Source organism: Salvelinus alpinus, chromosome 23 (assembly GCF_045679555.1).
Source record: "Salvelinus alpinus chromosome 23, SLU_Salpinus.1, whole genome shotgun sequence".
Classification (NCBI taxonomy): domain Eukaryota; kingdom Metazoa; phylum Chordata; class Actinopteri; order Salmoniformes; family Salmonidae; genus Salvelinus; species Salvelinus alpinus.
In genome coordinates, this window is record NC_092108.1 from 26,656,082 (window position 1) to 26,680,482 (window position 24,401).

At 42.6% G+C, this 24,401-nt stretch overlaps 1 protein-coding gene across 4 annotated transcripts in view; it reads right to left on the reverse strand.

Annotated features, from left to right (window-relative positions):
- Positions 1-24,401, reverse strand: part of LOC139550680 (laminin subunit alpha-3-like) — a 124,203-nt gene that overhangs the window by 59,166 nt on the left and 40,636 nt on the right. For all 4 annotated transcript variants that reach the window (XM_071361737.1, XM_071361736.1, XM_071361735.1 and 1 more), the window contains exons 7-16: positions 22,207-22,322; positions 20,046-20,164; positions 18,521-18,611; positions 7,636-7,767; positions 5,300-5,350; positions 4,956-5,003; positions 3,225-3,359; positions 2,890-3,030; positions 2,069-2,206; positions 1,615-1,755 (exon numbers count right to left, since the gene is read on the reverse strand). In XM_071361737.1, the coding sequence (XP_071217838.1) occupies positions 1,615-1,755; positions 2,069-2,206; positions 2,890-3,030; positions 3,225-3,359; positions 4,956-5,003; positions 5,300-5,350; positions 7,636-7,767; positions 18,521-18,611; positions 20,046-20,164; positions 22,207-22,322 (1,112 nt within the window). The remainder of the gene's footprint in view (positions 1-1,614; positions 1,756-2,068; positions 2,207-2,889; positions 3,031-3,224; positions 3,360-4,955; positions 5,004-5,299; positions 5,351-7,635; positions 7,768-18,520; positions 18,612-20,045; positions 20,165-22,206; positions 22,323-24,401) is intronic.

Consider the following 24,401-nt stretch of genomic DNA (forward strand, 5'->3'; position numbering starts at 1 on the left):
GGGTCCCGTTTTCAATACTGCAGCACCTTCCTCTTGAGAGGATAACGACATAGACATTCCTTCATAAATAATCTTTCCAGATTCTTGATATCCTTTGTCTGCCCTCTTCAATTCAAACCTCAGGTTTTCAATGATTCTGTGGTCAATTAACTATTTATTTGTGGATTTGGTGTGTGCTTAGGGTTATTGTCTTGCTGGAAGATCCACTTGTGGCCAAGTTTCAGTCCAGGAAGAGGCAACCAGGTTTTGGGCTAAAACGTCCTGGTAGTTAATAAAATTCATGATGCCGTTGACCTTAACGGCCCCACAAAATCAACATTTTGCAATGGCCATATCAGTCTCCATACTTTAAACCCATTGAAAAACAGTCCATAAGTGCAGACAAAGGATATGGAAAGATAAGGTTCTGGAAAGATTCTGTATGGAGGAATGGTCTAAGATCCCTCCCAATGTGTTCAGTGTCATTATCCTCGCAAGGGGAGGGTGCTGGTGTATTGAAAACAGGGGATCCACAGGGATACTGGCCCATGTTTATCCAATGCTTGCCACAGGTGGACCATTCTGGTGGTGGACCATTCTTAATACACACAGAAAACTGTTGAGCGTGAAAAACCTGGCACCTGCCTGGCGCCTACTACCATACTCCGTTCAAAGTCACGTAAATCTTTTGTCTTGCCCATTCACCCTCTGAATGGAACACATATACAATCTATGTCTCAATTGTATCAAGGCTTAAAAATCCTTCTTTAACCTGTATCCTCCCCTTTATCTACACTGATTGAAGTGGATTTAACAAGTGACATCAATAAGGGATCATAGCTTTCCCCTGGATTCATCTGGTCAGTCTACGTCATGGAAAGACCTTGATTCAAGCAGGGGCTCCTAATGTTTTGTACACTGAGTCTATGCCCCCCTCTACTTCTATACTGTCTAAATAAACCCCCAAAATATGAAGGGAGATTTTTTTAAATGTAAATAAATAATCTAGTGAGGTACCCTGAACACTGTGGAAAGCGGAGGCCTGACACAGAACAACGATCACACTGCTGGCCCACCACCCCAGGGCAACACAGACACTGGCCTGATACTGGGTTACACATGGGGTCATAGGAACCCTCCCCAGAACACTGGCAGACTGGGGAGAGAGAGAGGCACAGAGAGAGGGACTGTGAGATGTTTCATGGGAGAATGAGATGACGTATTGTCAAATCAAATGCCTCTAACAGCACAGATCATAGTAAATCTGCAATTTGTATCCTTTAAAGACAGGAATGCGCTCATGTTTAAATGGATCAAGTCTATATGGGTCGGCTTTGCTTTCAGTGATTTGTTTTGTTCAGACAACTATGGGTAAATCATAAAAATAGAATGACTAGATAAGACAGATTTTTATTTATGTGGGGTAAATCAACATGGGCTTTAAGGGTCATTGTGGGAGAATCAAGGTCTGTAGCTACAGCGCTGAATAGGCTACATTAAGCCCTGTGAGACTAGGCATCAGTTTTTCCATCAGCAGCAGCTAGGTCATGTAAAGGTTGATGTGGGCGAATCAGTGTCTGCAGTGCAATAGCCCTCCCGTGGGTGTGGCCAAAACAAGAGGGTGAAAACACGCACAGGCACAGTCTGGGTATCCATAGTAACCGGGGGCACACTGGTCACATTGCTGTCCCACGTAGTTGGCACGGCAACGGCACTGTCTGTTGGGCCCGCAGACTCTGTCAGTCGCACCTGCACCGTCACAACGACACACTGTCACTGTGAAAAGAAGTGGTGGGAAAGAGATGACTGTTTCCATCTACTACAGGTTGATGTGTCAATAATGAAACAAAACAGTTGATTCATCTTGAACTTTTGTGGGGTCATGTTTTGGTGTAAAATTAACTTCCAATAGGTCACATTTTGAGAATGAAAATAGTTGATCTATTTGAGAGGGAGGTCCTCGACCTCAATATATCCAGTGGGGCTGTCATATCATATTACCACATTACCTCCACTTCACAAAGTAGTTCAGGTTATAGGTATGCCTATGAAATTGTCTAGTGTGCAGAGCCCGTCGACTAAGGGTTACCTGAACATTGGGGAAAGCGGAGGCCTGACCCAGCACAACGATCACACTGCTGGCCCACCACCCCAGGGCGACACAGACACTGGCCTGATACTGGGTTACACATGGGGTCATAGGAACCCTCCCCAGAACACTGGCAGACTGGGGAGAGAGAGAGGCACAGAGAGAGGGACTGTGAGATGTTTCATGGGAGAATGAGATGGCATAGTACTTCAAATCAAAGCTTCCGACGCCACAAATCATACTCAATATACAATATGTATCCTTTAAAGACAGAAATGAGCCCACACTAGAATACACTTAGTTTAAATGAGTCAGTGTTGCCTTGTTGATTTAAGTGTATTGGTTAAGATAACCATGGGTCATCCATAGAAATATAATGACTAGATTAGACAGATTCTATTTGTATGGTGTAAATCAGTGTGAATGACAGTGTGGGGCTTTACGGATTATTGTGGGAGAATCAATGTAAGTAGCTCTACAGCGGTGTTTCCCAACTCCGGTCCTCCAGTACCACCAGCAGACGTTTTGGTTGTGGCCCCGGACAAAAACACCTGATTCAACTTGTCAAGGGCTTGATGATTAGTTGACTAGTAGAATCAGGTGTGCTTATGGGGCCACAACAAAAATATGTACTGTTGGGGGTACTGGAAGACCAGAGTAGGGAAACACTGAAGAGGCTACATTAAGCTCTGTGAGACTACGCATCCGTTTTTCCATCAGCAGCAGCTTGGTCATGTAAAGGTTGATGTGGGCAAATCAGTGTCTGCAGTGCAGTAACCATCCTGTGGGTGTAGCCAAAGCAAGAGGGTGAAAAAACGCACAGGAACATTCTGGATATCCATAGTAACCAGGGGCACACTGATCACATTGCCGTCCTATGTAGTTGGCACGGCAACGGCACTGTCCGTTGGGCCCGCAGACTCTGTCAGTCACACCTGCACCGTCACAACGACACACTGTCACTGTGAAAAGAAGTGGTGGGAAAGAGATGACTGTTTCCATCTACTACAGGTTGAATTTTGTCAATAATGAAACAAAACAATTGATTATCTTATGGGGTCATGTTTTGCTGTAAAATTTACTTCAAAGAGGTTTTGAGAATTAAAATTGTTGATCTATTTGAGCTGTGGTTTGGTGAGAGGGAACGGTTCCTCACTTTGGCAGTTAGGGAAGGTGTGATGTCCTGGTCGACAGCGGTCACATCGCTGGCCTTCCACCCCTTCACGGCACACGCAGCGCCCTGACGCATCACACAGCTCCAGAACTGATCCACGTCGGTCACACAAACACTCTGAAAATAAAAATATATATAAAAAATAAAAAATACATTATTGATTGCAGACACACTATCTGAATGTAAATAAACACAGAAGACACATTTCATCACACAACACCAGAAAAGCTAAATTGAGGCTCAATATATATTGGGAAGCGCCACAGGCTTTCCCACCACATGTGCCATTAGCAATGGGCCTTTCTTTAGCACAGTTAAAGATTAAATTCCTTCCCTTAAGGACACTGTGTCACGACTTCCACCGAAGGTGGCTCCTCTCCCTGTTTGGGCGGCGCTCGGCGGTCGTCGTCGCCGGTCTACTAGCTGCCACCGATCCCTTAACTTTTTCGTTTGGTTTTGTCTGTCTTGTGTTCACCTGTGTCTAGTTTAGGCTAATCAGTGGGGTATTTAATCTCGCCCTACCCGCTAGGTTTTGTGCGTGATTGTTTGTGTATCTGTCGTTGGTTTGGGTTGCGTTTTGTTTGTTCTGTTAAACAGGCGTTTTCACGGGACTGTTTTCCCGCACGTTAGTTTAGTCAGAGGAGGGTGTTCCTCCGTGTTCGACTGGACTGCGTTCCTGTTTCTTAGTGGCTGCTGTTGTGGTCCCGTGCCTGTTCTGTTGATGGACTTGTAATAAAAAGCCCTTCTTGAAATTCTTACCCTGTGCCTGACTCCACACCCACCTCTCTTAGGGAGAATCTGACACACTGGATGAAAGTCAATTATTTTTGTCGCCCACATTCCCAGACAAACAATAAATATCGGAGACTGAGACAGAGTAAAATACATCCTTTATATCCTTGTTTCAAATAAAAACAAGCTATTTTTCTAATCTGGCATTTTCCCCCAAGTTGATCCCAGCGAGAGAGAAAACAAAGTCAACCGGCAATTTGGGAGGGGACCGTTCATAGATATTAATAGAATGTCTGTTTGTTTCTCCCTGAACCATCCCAGCTGACCCAGTGGCATCATGGGAAGAAGACATGCTGGCTACCATCAGGCAAGAAAGAGCACTTAACCTTCAGAACCCCATTAAAGAAAACATGCTGATATTCCAAAGTCAGGGTTTTGAAATCAGATGAGTACACAGTGCAGTTAGTGTTATCACGCACACGCACACACCTTTGACACAAAGTAAACCCATTTGGATTGAGTGGTCCCCTAAAAGGTCTAGTAATCCTCTGTTTTATGACCTGTCCTGTCCATATATAACTCAACAACATGGCCCACAGAAAGAGTCTGAGGCAGTGCTCTCTACAAGCAGGACATCTCAAATAGAGAGAGCGTGGGAGGGGAGAGAGAGAGAGAGAGTGACACAGACAGAGAAAGAGAGAGAGGATGAGGGGGGAGAGTGAGAGACAGAGAAAGAGAGAGAGGATGAGGGGGGGGGAGTGAGAGAGAGAGAGAGAGAGAGAGAGAGAGAGAGAGAGAGAGAGAGAGAGAGAGAGAGAGAGAAGGAAAGAGAGAGAGAGAGAAAGAGAAAACACAGAGACAGAGATAGATTCTCAGCCTCATTCCCTTAGAGGTGTCAGGAGCCCTACTGCCTTACAGGAGTCAGAGCTGAGGTGCTGTAAAAGCTGTTAGTATAGCGTAGGGTAGTCTAATCACACTCACGTTGACAGCTGGGTGGTCCGAAATAACCAGGAGGGCAGGCAGTGGGCCCTGTGGAGAGAGATGAAAAGAAGGAGGGGGAAGGAGAGGGAGACACAGAGACAGAGTGAGAGAGAGGGGGGTGCAGGGAGGGAGGGAGAAAGAGAGAAGTGTTACACTATAAAGAAGGCAACAAACTAAATCAGATAAACAAGATCATTATCAGAGTGATCAGACTAACATATACCGGTAATGAGAAAACATGGGTAGTTTATGTTTATGTGGTCATGTTTTGTCTTGTTATAAAAGGGTATGTTAGATTACATTACACTGTGGTTACATTATAGTATAATGTGTACAACACTTACCCACTATATGGCCGGCAGGAGATTTAGTGGTGGGCTGGTAGATTGGATATCCTGATTTAAAAGAAAAGCGTAAAATCTATTTCAACACCATGAATATCTACAGTTGTTTGTGTGCTGTGCTCTACCCCAGTAATCTTGTAATCTAATTGGTACGAGGAACAAGCTAAGAGCTAGTAGGAAAGAAATTGTATTGAACACCCCATGAAAATGCAAAATACTGCAACATCATTTTAATCATACTGATTCATAAGCTTTAAGATAAAGACCAAAAAGAAAACCTCCTGGCAAATAGAGATATTATTGATGGATAGCAGCCCACCCCAAACAGAACCTGATTTAGTTACTACCAGGGAGTCTGTCTACTATACATGTTTAGACTGCTCTTGGAGCACTCACAGCCTCCAAAAGATAAAATCCTGCTTTTTTATAATCGCATCCAGTAATAAATCTCTGTACTGTATTAATAAAATGCCAACCCAAATTCTTCATTCCACAATAAATCTTCTGTTTATATGACAAGGGAAAGCTAACCACCTGGGGTCGATTACTCACTCATTAGAATTTCTGTATAAAACCTCTGTATAAAAGTTGACATGAAAGGTTTAGTTAATGATTTGTGTCTACCATAGCTAAATCAACGGGGTAATCAAGATATGTATACAGCCCCTTTTGTTTTTACTGTGGAAGGCATGATTAGACTATGGGGATGAGGAGGGTCGTTGTGGAATGTAGCCAGGACAACATCATGTTTCACTTTCTATGGGATTGGACTGTTCCAGAGAACATCAGTTAAACAGATTCCAGATTTACAATATCAGTAAACAGTGAGGAGTGAGGAACAGAAAGCATCTTCAAGATGACTGTCCTTGTTAATACAGCGACTGTGGAAAGACAGGAGTGGGCATGAAAGTAACATATATTACTCAACTGTGTTTCTAATAAGAACTTGGTCATTTAAGAAAATAGACAAGCTACTTTGGGAGAATAGATAGACAGTACAGTATAACTGCCAAACTCTCTCACAAACACATAGTGTGACACATGGTGATTGCTGTGACAAGTCCTAAAGTAAGGGCTTGTCAATCATGGCTTTTGGTCTGACAGCATGTGAAGCACGAGGAATGTTTTGAATACACAGTTGAAACATGACTTTATGCATCATCCCGCACTGACACAATGTCTAAAGGTCAATAATCAGAATACGAGAAGAACGAACAACTCAAGCTAAAGACATGCAGGGTGAGGTGTGTCTCTGTTGACATGGTAAGGTGAAGGTCTGACAGAATGGGGAGAGTGTGGTAAAGGATTGGTATTTCATTTCTTCTGCGAGTATGTTGTAGCAGTACTGCAGCCTTTGGATGAGTTGCCTTCACTGTCATTTGTATCAATGTATTTATTGTGTGTTTATATATCCTAAAATGTAAATTCATTATTACATGCAAATCCAGTTAATTGATATTTTCCAATCAACTCAACCTTTACCTGTTTGTGTGAATGTACAGTATTTCAACTCTGTAATTACAACATTCCTTGTGCTTCTCATGGTGTCAGACCAAAATCCATGATTGACAAGCCCTTATTTAAAGGACGTCGCCACATAGAATGTAGAATGTCCCTTTAATTGTCAGTTGACTACTTGTGAGCCTTTCTAATTAGCTAATTGCACACACCTGTGGCTTCCTGCTTCAAGTGCTCAATTTCTTTAAAAATGGAGGATGATGTTCAGTGTGAGGAGGACTGCTGGTATGGCATGAAAGTTTGAATAAAAATAGCCTATCACCATCTCGTCAATGTGAGAGGGCATCCGCCAGCTCCCTCACACAGCTCCACAGAAAACATATCCTGCATACTTGTGTTTTTTTTCTTTAGATCTGGGAATGTTGATCCAAAACATTAAGTCATTCGACAAAAATTCTTAATTCTTACATGTTATGTAGGAATGAGGTCAATTAGCCTTCTTCAGATCCCAACTCCTCACTACATTCTACATGGGCTCTTACTGTATAGTAAAGCTTCCTCTGAGGTCAAAAGCAGGACATCCTCAATTAAGAGCTTCTGAAGGAGTTTCCTCCCTCATCCTGGGTCCAAATATAAACCAAGCTAGGGCAGGGCTATATTATACGCCTTCTTATTTGTTATTCATTCATACGGTTGTTCATTCTCCCACTGGTCATTCAGTCATTTATTTGTTGTTCGTTGGTTAATTTGTCCGTCTGTCCCTCCATCCATCCATTCATTCAGTCAATAATTTCCTCTGCGTACAACATATTTCCCATCCTAATAATTGCTTTATACAAGTAATTGGTACATCTTAGAAATGAGGAGAGTTTACGTACTGATGCACTGCGGGAAGCCATAGTAACCATCTGCACAGCGTTCACAGTTGTTTCCCGTGAATTCTGCCCGGCATCGGCAGCGTCCTGTCCCCATCTCACAAGCAGCAGTCGTCCTGGCATCACACCTGCAGGCTGTAGTCACACCACACACACACACACACACACACACACACACACACACACACACACACACACACACACACACACACACACACACACACACACACACACACACACACACACACACACACACACACACACACACACACACACACACACACACACACACACACACACACAGAAACTTCAGTCATGGGAAAAGACTGCACTTGCTGCTTGTGACATACAGTGCATTCGGAAAGTATCCATACCCCTTCGCTTTTTCCACATTTTATTACATTACAGCCTTATTCTAAAATTTATTTAAAAAATTAAAAAAAATCCCATCAATCTACACACAATACCCCATAATGACAAAGCAAAAACAGGGTTAGACATTTTTTTTTAAATGTATTACAATTTTTAAACTGAAATATCACATTTACATAAGTATTCAGACACTTTACTCAGTACTGTGTTGAAGCACCTTTGGCAGTGATTACAGTCTCGAGTCTTCTTGGGTAAGACACTAAAAGCTTGGCACACCTGTATTTGGGGAGTTTCTCCCATTCTTCTCTGCAGATCCTCTGAAGCTCTGTCAGCTTGGAAGGGGAGCATCACTACACAGCTATTTTCAGGTCTCTCCGGAGATGTTAGATCGGGTTCAAGTCCAGGCTCTGGCTGGGCGACTCAAGAACATTCAGAGACTTGTCCCGAAGCCACTACTGCGTTGTCTTGGTTGTGTGCTTAGGGCCGTTGTACTGTTGGAAGGTGAACCTTCGATCCAGTCTGAGGTCCTGAGCACTCTGGAGCAGGTTTTCATGAAGGATCTCTCAGTACTTTGCTCCGTTCATCTTTCCCCTCGATCCTGACAAGTCTTCCAGTCCCGTCCGCTGAAAAACATCCCCACCATGCTTCACCGTAGGGATGCTGCCAGGTTTTCTCCAGACGTGACTCTTGGCATTCAGGCTGGAGATGGTTGTCCTTCTGGAAGATTCTCCCATCTCCACAGAGGAACTCTGGAGCTCTGTCAAGGTGGCCATCGGGTTTTTGGTCAACTCCCTGACCAAGGCCCTTCTCCCCCGATTGCTCAGTTTGGCTGGGTGGCCAGCTCTAGAGTCTTGGTGGTTCCAAACTTCTTCCATTTACGAATGATGAAGGCCACTGTGTTCTTGGGGACCTTCAATGTGTTCTTGGGTACCCTTCCCCAGATCTGTTCCTCGACACAATCCTGTCTCGGAGCTCATTCCTTCGACCTCATGGCTTGGTTTTTGCTCTGACATGCACTGTCAACCATGGGACCTTATATAGACAGGTGTGTGCCTTCCAAATCAATCAATTGAATTTACCACAGGTGGACTCCAATCAAGTTGTAGAAACATCTCAAGGATAATCAGGATGCACCTGATCTCAATTTCTAGTCTCATAGCAAAGGGTCTAAATACTTATGTAAATATCTGTTTTAAATGTTTTATTCATTTGGAAAAATGTCCAAAACTTGTTTTCGCTTTTTCATTATGGGGTATTGTGTGTAGATTGATGAGGAATAAGAATAAGGCTGTAACATAACAAAATGTGGAAAAAGGGAAGGAGTCTGAATACTTTCCGAATGCACTGTATACGACAACAATCAAAGAAAATGATGATGGAACTAACAAGCTTTCACAGTCTGTGTTTTCCCAAGAAAACACGTTCCGCTGTTGAGCTCACTTAAGGGCTTAGAAGTATTTCCTATACATGCAATGCATTAGTTTCTCATCCAGACTGACATCAGAATGGAAATTAAATGAACATACTATGTGGGCATAAACAGTACAGTGACGTCAGGATTGTGTTTTATCAATCTCCTGCTAAATTGTTCCTCAGTCAACGGACAATAAACACTCCAGGCTTGGAGTTGCCGTCTCCGCCCGCTGGGGCAGTGGGCAGTGGGCTCTATCCAGCTTCGGGGTGATGGAACGATGGCGGGCACCCAGCACATCCGCAAAGAATTCTGACATGAACTTAACTGAGTCCCCTCCTTCACGTTTCTCTGGTATACCAACAACACGAAGATTGCAAGATTGCAATTCCCGGTCATCGGTCTTGTCAATCAGCTTTTGGTTTTCGGAGCTCAGACAGGCAACCGTTTTCTCAAGTGCTACTCTGCGGTCACTGTAGTCACACAGGTCATGTTCAAAGCCATCAATTCGGCGGCCTTGTTCATCCGCAGCGGCTCGGACACCATCTAGGACGGCGGAGAACTGGGCCAGAGCAGCATCGATGGCAGTTTTGAGCTGAGTGGCAATGGTAGCTGTAATTTCCGAGACCAGAACCGTACGGAGGTTCTGAAGATCTCTGGGGAGTGTGACCGCATGAGGCTCTGTAACAGTTGGACTGGAGTCGGCGCCATTACCATTCACATTTGCCATCGCAGTTGAAACGTTAGTTACAGGTCTTCTGCTCCTCAGGTTGTGTGACATTTTAATCAAAAAGGTAACTTACGAACTCATCAATTAAATATGATATGTAAGAGAGTGGAATGCAAATGACAAATTTGGCAAAATTAACTAATGGGTAGGAGCCTTATCCACAAGCTTTTTCTCCATTCACATGCTGAACCGGAACTCCAAGAATGATATTTTTTCTGATCATAACCTAGGCCTACGTCATACAGTGGCAACAACACAGTGGATTCCAATGCAGATATTCATGCATATTTGGTACATCATGTGTGAATTTCATAAGGGCTTGTGATTCGTGATCTGTGTAATACATAATATTTGTCAATGCAGCATATATACTGCGTACTGTAGCTGTCAGAAGTCATAATCTTCCTAGGTCGGTAGATGAAAGATGCGTCACATCCCGTTTTCTAAGTCTAGAACCCAGAGAATAAATACAGCCCTCCTATTTTAAAATTGAAGTTTCTGTCCTCAAGTCTTTCCTACACCACCTCTGTTAAATGTTGGATCAGGATGAAAGGGGGGATGGAGGGAGGGGGAGAGGTAAAGGCCTGGGTTATTCTGGAGTGAAGTAACAAGACCAACAGTAAAACTGTGTTCCCATAGTCACCGTGTTAGAACTCCTCTGCATCTAAAACGTCAGATGAGAAGACATTCATATGAATCTTACGTTTTAGTATATTGTTCTCATATTCAATCAAATACTGTAACTTCAAGGAAAACAATGATGTTTCAATTTGAGAATGTAAACACTAGCCTATGTGACCATTTGAAATGCAGATCCATCATAATTATGAAGGGAACATGTCATACAACAGGCAAATTAATGTGGTACTGGAGTAACCCATGTACTGTAGTAATCCATGTACAGCTGTCGTAGCCCAACTAATAATAGTAAATTAATGACAGTAACAGGTTGACATGTGGCTTGTGATCCCTTGAAAGCACAACAGAGATCAACAGGGTTAATTCATGTTGATAGATGCCTCCCCAGAGTTACAGCAGGCTTTACTAAAGCAATACAGCATTTTGAGATTATTCGAGAAATCAGGATATGGTTTACCAGGTAACCAATTTGAACACTTGAAAAACATTCAACAATAAAACGAAATATATATTTTTTATAGCCTAAACTGTATCTTTGTTCATCTAAAAAGGTGAGAATTAGTTCACTATAAAGTAGGAATAGGGCCATAGATTATCCTAGCAAACCACCTCTACTGTGTGACAAATGACAGAAGCAGGATGTGGCTGCACCAGCACAGCAGATACCATCTCTTGTAAAAAGCCCTACAGACCTTGTTAGAGAATAGAATTAATGTGTAAAGTAAAGGTCATTTGGTATTTGTCAGGATACATATTTTTTGTTCATTCAAGTAAGAAGAACCCGTGTGGGCTTCTTGGAGAAAAAAGGCAATTATTATATAGAACAGAATGTATGGAAGGCAATATAATTTTCTTGCTGAATTATGACTAACTACAAAACAAATTGCTCTTGTCTATGTTTATGTGAACAAGCGAAACACTTATAATTTGACAATCAATAATTTGAACACTGGTTGACTAAGATAGAGGCCTCTTCCAAACCATCATGACGGTCCATTTGATATACAGTTGAAGTCGGAATTTTACATTCGCTTAGTCATTAAAACTCGTTTCTCAACCACTCCACAAATTTCTTGTTAACAAACTATAGTTTTGGCAAGTTGGTTAGGACATCTACTTTGTGCATGACACAAGTCATTTTTCCAACAATTGTTTACAGACAGATTATTTCACTTATAATTCACTGTATCACAATTCCAGTTGGTCAGAAGTTTACATACACTAAGTTGACTGTGCCTTTAAACTGCTTGGAAAATTCCAGAAAATTATGTCATGGCTTTAGAAGCTTCTGATAGGTTAACTGACATAATTTGAGTCAATTGGAGGTGTACCTGTGGATGTATTTCAAGGCCTACCTTCAAACTCAGTACCTCTTTTCTTGACATCATGGGAAAATCAAAAGAAATCAGCCAAGACCTCAGAAAATAAATTGTACACCTCTACAAGTCTGGTTCATCCTTCACCCAGCACTTTCCAAATGCCTGAACGTACCACGTTCATCTGTACAAACATGGGTACGCAAGTATAAGCACCATGGGACCACACAGCCGTCATACCGCTCTGGAAGGAGACGCGTTCTGTCTCCTAGAGATGAATGTACTTTGGTGCGAAAAGTGCAAATCAATCCCAGAACAACAGCAAAGGACCTTGTGAAGATGCTGGAGGAAACAGGTACAAAAGTATCTATATCCACAGTAAAACAAGTCATATATCGACATAACCTGAAAGGCCGCTCAGCAAGGAAGAAGCCACTGCTCCAAAACCGTTTGCAACTGCACATGGGGATAAAGATCGTACTTTTTGGAGAAATGTCCTCTGGACTGATAAAACAAAAATGGAACTATTTGGCCATAATGACCATTGTTATGTTGTGAGGTAATAGGGTGATGCTTGCAAGCCGAAGAACACCATCCCAACCGTGAAGCATGGGGGTGGCAGCATCATGTTGTGGGGGTGCTTTGCTGCAGGAGGGAATGGTGCACTTAATAAAATAGATGGCATCATGAAGCAGGAAAATTATGTGGATACATTGAAGCAAAATCTCAAGACATTAGACAGGAAGTTAAAGCTTGGTCGCAAATGGACAATGACCCCAAGCATACTTCCAAAGTTGTGGCAAAATGGCTTAAGGACAACAAAGTCAAGGTATTGGAGTGGCCATCACAAAGCCCTGACCCCAATCCTATAGAAAATGTGTGGGCGGAACTGAAAATGCGTGTGCGAGCAAGGAGGCCTACAAACCTAACTCAGTTACACCAGCTCTGTCAGGAGGAATGGGCCAAAATTCACCCAACTTATTGTGGGAAGCTTGTGGAAAGCTACCCGAAATGTTTTACCCAAGTTAAACAATTTAAAGGCAATGCTAGCAAATACTAATTGAGTGTATGTAAACTTCTGACCCACTAGGAATGTGATGAAAGAAATAAAAGCTGAAATAAATCATTCTCTCTACTATTATTCTGACATTTCACATTCTTAAAATAAAGTGGTGATCCTAACTGGCTTAAGACAGGGAATTTTTACTAGGATTAAATGTCAGGAATTGTTTAAATGTATTTGGCTAAGGTGTATGTAAACTTCCGACTTCAACTGTATATATGTCACTCCCTTTGGTTTCTTCCCCAGTCGTCATTGTTCCTGTATCTGTCATGTCGGGACGCTGTTTGTGTTTCTTGTTTTGTTCATTTATTTATTAAATGTATTCACTCCCTGAACTTGCTTCCCGACTCTCAGCGTACATCGTTACAGAATTACGACTCAACAAATGGAAACATCAGGGACAGTTTTTTGTTTTGTTTTGTTTTTGTGTTGGGGGTGATGTCGGGTCCGGGTGTTGGACACGATGCTACCTGGGAGGCCTCAGCCGGTTTGTAGGCTCCCATGTCTCAGCGTGTTCGATAGGCTCCCATGCTGAAGCTGGGTGAACAGATTCCTGTGCCTCTGCCGAGGCAACAGGGGAAGTCTCATCCAGCTCATCGGGTTCACTCCTCAGCCGGTTCATCAGGTTTCTGCGCCTCAACAGAGGAGACCAGTCCGCTCCGGATCCCCAGGATCGTCCCTGGGGTTGGCGTCCTGTGGCTGGAGCCGAACGCGCCGGAGAGGGGGTACTGTCACGTATGCTCTCTCTCCGGTGTTCTAGGTCATCATGCTCCTGCGCCTCAGCCAGTTCGATAGGTTCCCGCGCCTTAGCAGAGGTGACCGGTCCGCTCCTGATCCCCGGGATCATCATCTTGGTGCATAATGACACTCACCTGGACTCCATCACCTCCTTGATTACCTGCCCTGTATATGTCACTCCCTTCGGTTTCTTCCCCAGTCGTCATTGTTCCTGTATCTGTCATGTCAGTGCGCTGTTTGTGTTTCTTGTTTTGTTCCTTTATTTATTAAATGTATTCACTCCCTGAACTTGCTTCCCGACTCTCAGCGTACATCGTTACAGGAGGTCCTTTTTATTTGGCTAGATGGATAACGTAGTAATGCATGGCTACAATTCTAGGCTTTTGCAGAGCTTTACTCTGTTTTTTTTCTTTACTTTCATCTAGATACTTACTGAAGGACTTTTCACCACTTTATTACGCCCTATTGATCAGTCGTACATCTACAGACACTCGGCCCCTTTTATTTTTTGTAACAGGGTAACATACTGTGGGACACTTATTTGCCCATCCTTAAGACACATTGTACGTGTTGCACTGATTGAAGACTCACTCCCTGAGTCAGGACAGTTCCGTTTCACTGTTATGGGGTGTTTGTTTTGGTTATCTGTTGACCTACTTTACCATTTTGTGAATGCCTTTTCAAATATATTTCACGACTGGTGCTACGGAGCCTCTCCGCGTTAGGATAGGAAGGTTTTCTGTGCACCGACGCTGCGCTGTTTCTATTCGCTGGGGAGGGGAGGGGGAGTGACATTTTCCGTCCAAATGTATTCTATAAAAAAATATATATTTCCCTAAGCTTAGTTTTCTCTTGTCTTTGCAAATGCTTGGTCTGTTTTCACACCTTTTTCATTTCAATATTTTAGAACGCTAACAACACTAATAATAGTACTACCGGTAGGCTTAATCCTATAAAGCTTTTATCTTGAAAAACTAAGGCAATGAACAATCCTGTCATGAGGTCTAGGGTCTTCTCTCATTTGAAAAAGCTAAAAGCAGATGTGGTATTTTTACAAGAGACCCATTTACGCATTAAAGATCACTCAAGGCTGCAAAACTCCAGGTTTAGTCAGGTTTTCCATTCAGACTAACTCCAAAGCCAGAGGGGTTGCAATTTTCATTAGTAAAATAATACATTTCTCTACTACTAATGTTATTTCAGACAGTAATGGGAGATATTTAATCATAACTGGCACCATTTGGCACACACCTGTATTATTGGTCTATGTATATGCTCCTAATTTTGATGATGTTGAATTTGCCAATGGGTTGCTGAGGAAAATCACTTCTCTGAACACCCATCTTTTGATATTTGTCGGGGATCTGAATTGTGTTATTAGCCCAGCTTTAGACCGCTCCAACCACAGAACTATGTCTCCTTCTATGTCAAAGTCCGTCTCAGATTTTATGGTTCAGAATGGGTGTACAGATCCCTGGAGATGTCAGAATCCCCAGGCAAGAGAGTATTCTTTCTTTTCACATGTACACCATTCTTTTTCTCGTATTGAATATTTCTTTATTGATCATAAGTTACTTCCAAATGTCACCTCTTCTGAATATTTACCCGTTGTAATTTCTGACTATGGACCTTTAGCCCACGACAGACTCGTACTCCTCTCTGGAGATGAAATTCTCTTCTGTCTGATGCAGACTTCTGTAACGTTATCTCCACTTCTATTGATCATTTCCTTTTTTCAAATCAGACAAGCTCAACCTCTCATTCTCCCTTATGGGAATCACTTAAGGCCTATCTTAGAGGAGAAATGATTTCTTATTCTTCTAATTTAAACAAAACTCAGAAAGCTAAACTAGAAGAACTCTTAAGCCATCCTTGACTCAGACCATCAGTATGCCCTGATGCCATCCCCAGAGCTATATAAGCAACGCTTGAACTTACAATATGAATTCGATCTCTTGTCCACTACAGATGCAAAACGGTTACTATTGCATTCACGTGGTACCTACTATGAACATGGCGACAGGGCAAGTAGTCTGCTTGTACATCAGTTAAAACACAGTTTACCCATCTGATTCCCAAAATTAATGATTCCTCTCATAGCTTGATTTCTGAACCTATGGGGATCAATGACACCTTCAAATCTTTCTATTCCTTTCTATTTCCATCAGATACTGCCACTATGATTATATTTTGGGTGAACTGGAGACTCCCACAGTTGAGGCTGAAACTGCAGATGACCTTGATTCTCCTCTCAGCTTTCAGTCTATCAAGTCAATGCAGAGCAGCAAGGCTCCAGGGCCTGATGGGTTTCCAACTGAGTTCTTTAAGAAATTCTATACCAAGTTAGCCCCTTTACTTTTATCTATGTATAATGAATCACTTGAACGTGGCTCGTTGCCACCTACCCTAACACAGGCTTGGTTTACAACTACTGAGCACTGGTTTACATATGCTCGGCAGAATGAGTGACTAATTGGTCGAGGTAGTATCGAATGAGGAAAACAGCAATTGTCCCTAACATGTCACCATATACAATAACATGTCTTCATATACTATACAATGGGAGTCCAAAGGAGTTCAGTATAAATGATCCCCATTGTCTTTGTAAGCTATGAGCAGGTAAAACGATATCTATGGATTTTCTATCACGTTAAATCATTCATTTGTAAATAATTTGTTACAGGTTTCAATATCAGCCAACGGAACAGGTTACAGTTTGCAACAGCACAGTGAGTGGCGAATGAGCATTGACCTTAATTGAGTTTGTGGCTTCTATGGTTTTCTAAGCACTGAGGGCAACCATTTTAATTCCATCACCTCTCAAAGCCCAATCACAACGTGCAGCTATTTATGTGGTGAGGAGGAACAACGACATACTATGCTAGCAATGTAAACAAGTGTGGCACTGAATTTAGCAACAATACAAGTGGCTAGTGCTAGTGGTTGGTGCGTGTGTGTGTGTGCCTGTCAGAAACAACACCAAAGTCCATGGAAGTCTCTGTTCCATTTTGGTCTTACGTATTAGTCATAGGTCAAAAAGCAAGCTACACTAGCCATTTCCTAAACATTAATACCCCAACTATTTGATATACAGTACCAGTCAAAAGTTTGGACACCTACTCATTCATGGGTTTCTCTTTATTTTTACTATTTTCTACATCGTAGAACAATAGTGAAGACATCAAAACTAGGAAATAACACATATGGAATCATGTAGTAACCAAAAATATATTTTATATCTGAGATTCTTCAAAGTAGCCACCCTTTGCCTTGATGACAGCTTTGCACACTCTTGGCATTCTTCATGAGGAATGCTTTTCCAACAGTCTTGAAGGAGTTCCCACATATGCTAAGCACTTGTTGGCTGCTTTTCCTTCACTCTGCGGTCAACTCATCCCAAACCATCTCAATTGGGTTGAGGTCGGGTGATTGTGGAGGCCAGGTCATCTGATGCAGCACCATCACTCTCCTTCTTGGTCAAACAGCCCTTACACAGCCTGGAAGTGTGTTGGGTCATTGTCCTGTTGAAAAACAAATGATACTCCCACTAACTGCAAACCAGATGGGATGGAGTATCGCTGCAGAATGCTGTGTTAGCCATGCTGGTTAAGTGTGCCTTGAATTCTAAATAAATCACCAGCAAAGCACCCCCACACCATCTCCATGCTTTATGGTTGGAACCACACATGCTGAGATCATCTGTTCACCTGTTCACCGTCTCACAAAGACACGGCGGTTGGAACCAAAAATCTCACATTTGGACTCATTAGACCAAAGGACAGATTTACACCAGTCTAATGTCCATTGCTTGTGTTGCAAGTCTCGTCTTCTTATTGGTGTCAATTTGACCACGAAGGCTTGATTCACGCAGTCTCCTCTGAACAGTTGATGTTGAGATGTGTCTATTACTTGAACTCTGTAAATCATTTATTTGGGCTGCAATCTGAGGTGCAATTAACTCTAATGAACTTATCCTCTGCAGCAGAGGTAACTCTGAGTCTTAATTTCCTGTGACGGTCCTCATGAGAGCCAGTTTCATCATAGCGCTTGATGGTTTTTGCGACTGCACTTGAAGAAACGTTCAAAGTTCTTGACATTTTCTGGATTGACTGACCTTCATGTCTTAAAGTAATAATGGACTGTCGCTATGTTCTGTATACCACCCCTACCTTGTCACAACACAACTGATTGGCTCCAACACATTAAGAAGGAAAGAAATTCCACAAATTAACTTTTAACAAGGCACACCTGTTAATTGAAATGCATTCCAGGTGACTACCTCATGAAGCTGGTTGAGAGAATGTCAAGAGTGTGCAAAGCTGTCATCAAGGCAAAGGATGGCTACTTTGAAGAATCTCAAATATAAAATATATTTGATTTGTTTAACTCTTGGATACTACATGATTCCATATGTGTTATTCTACAATGTAGAAAATAGTAAAAATAAAGAAAAACCCTTGAATAAGTAGGTGTGTCCAAACTTTTGACTGGTACTGTACTGCAACTAAATGTGGTACGTTCACATCATTAGGCACTTAGGAAAAAAGGAAGACACTACGGCCATAGAGAAAGGAAAAACTGAGAAATACAGTTTGAAGAGAAGGAAGGGTCTCACTCACGTATACAGCCACTGTGAGACTGTGGAGGTATTCCATGGGGTCTGTAGAATCCATCAGCACAAAGCTCACAGTTCACCCCCGCCGTGTTGTGCTAGTGAGAGGGAAATAGACACAGATATCAGACAAACGTCACACAACACACTCCTGTCCTGCTTTGTTTTGGAGGGCAACTAAGGTTCCTCTAAAGCAAGAAGACAAAATGCAAAACTGTTTTCTAAAACTATAGATAAATGTTTGTATCAAGCACACCTTACAGTTGCTAATCTATCTGTTTGCATTTGAGACATGATCTTCTTTCACACTGAGTGTGCATGCAGTGTAGATGGCTTGTTTTAACATGCTTCCTGCAAGGGTATTTTAGTCCCAAATGATAATAGTGCATCTCATAATTGTTTTTGAGAAACATTACTTTGTCTTGGGAGATTTAGTCAAAATGAGCTGGCTGACATCTTGTTTGATTTGGAAGACATGCCAACTTTTGCACAGAGAGGGATTTATCTTCATGCCGTTTGCACAAGGAGTTTAATACAGAGAATATCCACCGTGTGTACATTGACTTAAAACTGATCCTTGCTTATTGAAATTTCCATTACAGACCTCCATGCCTGCTCGTAGATCTGGGTCATGTTCATTAGGGCACAACATAGCAAAACGTTTTCCAATGGTATAGAAAAGATCTGTGTTTTTTATTGGACAAATGCTGCTAACAGATCTGTGACCACTTCCTGTTGAACACGGAACGAGAGAGAGCTCGATTTGTTGTTTTGGAAAGTTTTTTGTTTTGAAAGTCTATTGAAAAAGTTTGGTTACTAGCTAGCTACCTTTCGAGTCTGGATCCCGCAACGCGGTTGGCATCATGCTAGCTAGCTGCCTATCAAGCTAGCAAGGTTTTCATGAGGGGTTGAACGCAGCCCGGGACGCGGTTAGCCATTGTGGCTGGGACCATGAATTGTCCCGGGCTTGTGGCTGTCTAGACCCCTGCTGTTTGTTGTTGTGACCTACTTGTTGTGTGTATGTACTGACATGTATGTGTAACTGATAGATGCACACACACTACACGTTAATGTTTTTAAATGTATGTAAATTGTAAACTATTTTGTCTGTAATGTCTTTTTCGTTTAATGTCGGACCACAGTAAGACTAGCTGTCGCCTTTGGCGTCGGGTAATGGGGATCCTAATAAATCATATCAAATGGAAGTAGTGCCTAGTTTCACTCCATTCACTTCTGTTTTGTGCCTACTGAACACTACCCCTGTTCTCATTCTAGTGTAGGCATACTCCCGGTTCATCTTAAAGAGCACCCACATGCATGCTATACATACCATACAGAATGCCAAATTACAATGTTGCATGTCACGCATAAAATCCAAAAGATGGACATATATTGATGAGGATATCAAAATATAGTCTATGGCGCTTATCTCTCATGCGCGCGCACACACACACACACACACACACACACACACACACACACGCACACACACACGCACACGAATCTATTCGGACTTGAAACGGGCTTCATACCAGGCAGTTGATGCACACTCCTCCGCCGTTGTAACTGCCGAAGGTGTCTAAACTTGCTGTCCTCTGCTCCACCTCTGGGTCATAATAACACTCAGTGGCATGTGAATGGCACTGGCAGGCTGTGGGAAAAAACAGAAACAGACACAAACACACAAATCAGAGACACACACGAAACAGACACACAGACAGGTAAGAGTCAGTACTGTATTGTATATATTATATCTAGTTACTATCCGTTACTATCCGTTCCAAAAAGTGCAACTATAAAGTCTATCAAGCTCAAAACGATTTGTTTTAATGTCATATAAAGCGGTTTCTTTTTTTAAACAATCTTTATTAAGAGCTGTCATTTTATTGTGAGGAACTGCAGTTTTATCAGACTGTTTCTGTTTTGTTCTCTGTTATGTGAGGCTTTTTAACAGGACTGTACTTCCTCTAATTTCTCCTGTAAAACCCCCTCCTAAATCTGCCTGGTTAATGTTTATGAATGGTTAGGGTGCATTTGTAATACATGAGTGTACTGATTGAATTACAGACTTCTCCCTTGCTATCTCTCTTTCGCTCTCTCTTGTTCTGCGGTTGTAGAGTTGCAGGGTCAAGTTTCAGCATCTCCGACTCAGGATCTTGTCAACAGGCCAAGGCAATTTGGAACCAGCTGGCATTGGGACTGACTGGCTGGCTGTATAGAGTACAGCAGTAGTGGCGCTGGGCTAGCTACAGTAGACTGCATACAGTGCAGTTCATCACCACATACCACATGAGTAACGCCCTCAACAGATTGCTGAGGACTCTTCCTAGTTCCAACACCATATCCGGGCATTTAGCACTGAAGCTAACGGTAGAAGAGATGGTGGGAGAATCATAAAGATAAGATGTTGCTACCATGGAAAGGAAAAATACATGTATATTAGTGGAATTAACTCTTTAGAAATATCACCAGTTTACCTATTTGCTCATGGCCTTGCCTACACCTAGCAACTTGTTTTTTAAATTATATGAGCAAAAAATATTCAATTTTATTTGGAACGGCAAGCCAGACAAAATTAAACAGGCCTACTTATAAAATGAATATGAGATTGGAGGACAGAAATTATTAAATATTAAAGTATTAGACCTCTCACTAAAGGCTTCAGTCATACAAAAGTTATACTTAAATCCGCACTGGTTCTCCAGCAGATTAGCCAGAATGTCTCATTTCATGTTCAAGAATGGCCATTTTCCCTTTATTCAGATTACAACCTCTCACTTTCAGTCATTTGAAAATGAAATAATCTCCAAAATATCGCTACTTTTAAAACAAGCCATAGAAAGTTGTTTGCAATTTCAGTTTAATCCACCAGCAAAGACAGAACAAATATTACAACAAATATTATGCTTAAACTCAAATACATTAATTGATTTAAAAAAAAACATTACTTTTGAAAAAAAATGTGAAATGATAGGACTAATAAATAATGCTGGTGGAGTTGTCACATATGCAGCTAACAAAAATATATGGAAATGTCTGCTCTACCCAAAATGACAACCAAATAATTGCAGCATATATATATTCTGTGGCTCTGCTTTCCCATGACACTGAAAAACTCCTTTGTGACAAAACAGAGATAGTAAACAACGGTCATACCCACATACCTAGTTAACAATATCGTGGCATCACAAACCAAACTATGCTGGCTTGGCTATTAGTTCTTTACACATTGTACTTTTCAGCACAGTTCCAGAAATTATGTATTGTCGTGGATGTGCAAGCAGGGCAGGTCAGTACAGCTTGGTTTGGCTTGGTTTGGCTCAGTAGTGTGAATAGAGAACAGATACAGCAGAGTGAGGGTGGAGCATGGCACTAACGTTGGGACACAGACAGAACAGTCAGAGAACAAAGAGAAGAGGGTGAGGATGGAGACTGACTAAGAGAAGAGGGTGACAATGGAGGGTGACAAAGAGAGGAGATGGAGGGTGACAAAGAGAGCAGAGTTGAGGGGGATAAAGCGAGGAGGGTACGAGTGGAGGGTAGCAAAGAGAGGAGAGTTAGGATGGAGGGTGACAAAGAGAGGAGGTGAGGATGGAGGGTGACAATGAGAGGAGAGTTGAGGGGAACAAACAGAGGAGGGTGAGGGTGGAGGGTGGCAAAGAAAGGAGAGTGATGGTGGAGGGTGGTACTCACGTTGGCACTCGTTGGGGCTGTCTGTCGTCGCCACCCGCCATGGCTTCTGGTTGAACCCTGGACAGCAACGGTCACATGACTCACCACAAGTGTTGTGTTTGCACTCGCACTGCAGCCTAAAGACAGGAGGAGAAAAGAAGAGACATCTGGGTTTCCTGCATCATTCTTTCACATTTATGACTCTCCAAGAACGGCGCCGGAGGGGATGGCTGCCGTTTTACATGCTCCTAACCAACTGTGATATTTTGTAATTTTTTTTGCGTTGATTTTGTACATAATGTTGCTGCTACCATCACTTATGACCAAAAATAACTTCTGGACATCAGCACAGCAATTACTCACCTCGAACTGGACGAAGAAGATTTTTCTTTAACGAGTCTGACACGAAGGATATACTGCTTTCTCTGGAACAGGCCCAAATCAACATCATTTGCGTGAAGAAAATACAGAGAAAAAGGGGGCGGAGGTCGGCTGCCTTCTGAGAATTCGTAGGAGAGTAAGTAAACCCCCTCTCCGTCAGTCCTATTAGCCAACGTGCAATTATTGGATAACAAAATGGATGAGCTCCGATTAAGGATATCCTACCAACGGGACATTAAAAACGGTAATATCTTATGTTTCACCGAGTCGTGGCTGAACGACAACATGTATAACATACAGCTGGCAGGGTTTTCGGTCCATCGGCAAGACAGAACAGCTGCCTCCGGTAAGACAAGGGGTGGAGGTCTGTGTCTATTTGTAAATAACAGCTGGTGCACGAAATCTAATATTAAGGAAGTCTCGGTGCACGAAATCTAATATTAAGGAAGTCTCTATGTTTTGCTCACCTGGGGCAGAGTATCTCATGATATGCTGTAGACCACACTATTTACCAAGAGAGTTTTCATCTATATTTTTCGTAGTTGTCTATTTACCACCACAAACCGATGCTGGAACTAAGACGGCACTCAACAAGCTGTATAGGGCCAGAAGCAAACAGGAAATTCTCATCCAGAGGCGGCGCTCCTAGTGGCCGGGGACTTTAATGCAGGGAAACTTAAATCTGTTTTACCTCATTTCTACTAGCATGTTAAACGTGTCACGCCCTGATCTGTTTCACCTGTCCTTGTGATTGTCTCCACCCCCTCCAGGTGTCGCTGATTTTCCCAAGTGTATTTATCCCTGTGTTTCTTGGCTCTCTGTGCCAGTTCGTCTTGTATGTTTCCAAGTCATCCAGCGTTTTTCCCCATTCTCCTGCTTTTTGCATTTCTCCTTTTTCTAGTCCTTCCGGTTTTGACCCTTGCCTGTTTCTGGACTTTGTAGCCGCCTGCCTGACCATTCTGCCTGCCTTACCACGAGCCTGTCTGCCACTCTGTACCTCCTGGACTCTGATCTGGTTTTGACCTTTTGCCTGTCCACGACCATTCTCTTGCCTACTCCTTTTGGATTAATAAACATTGTAAGACTCCAACCATCTGCCTCCTGTGTCTGCATCTGGGTCTCGCCTTGTGTCATGATAAATGTGCAACCAGAGGAAGACAAACAAAAAAAACTTGAGACCACCGTTACTCCACACACAGAGATGCGTACAAAGCTCTTCCTCGCCCTCCATTTGGGAAATCTGACCATAACGCTATCCTCCTGATTCCTGCTTACAAGCAAAAACTAAAGCAGGAAGTACCAGTGACTCACTCAATAAGGAAGTGGTCAGAGGACTCAGATGCTAAGCTACAGGACTGTTTTGCTAGCACAGACAGGAATACGTTTCGGGATTCTTCCGATGGCATTGAGGAGTACACCACAACAGTCACTGGCTTCATCAATAAGTGCATTGATGACGTTGTCCCCAGTGACCGTACGTACATACCCCAACCAAAAGCCATGGATTACAGGCAAATCCGCACTGAGCTATATGATAGAGCTGCCGCATTCAAGGAGCGGGACACTAACTCGGACGCTTATAAGAAATCCCGCTATGCTCTCCGACGGACAATCATACAGGCAAAGCAACAATACAGGACTAAAATCGAATCGTACTACACCGGCTCCGATGCTTGTCGGATGTGGCAGGGCTTGAAAACTATTATGGACTACAAAGGGAAACACAGCCGCGAGCTGCCCAGTGACACGAGCCTACCAGACAAGCAAAATAACTTCTCTGCTTGCTTCGAGGCAAGCAACACTGAAGCATGCATGAGAACATCAGATGTTCTGGA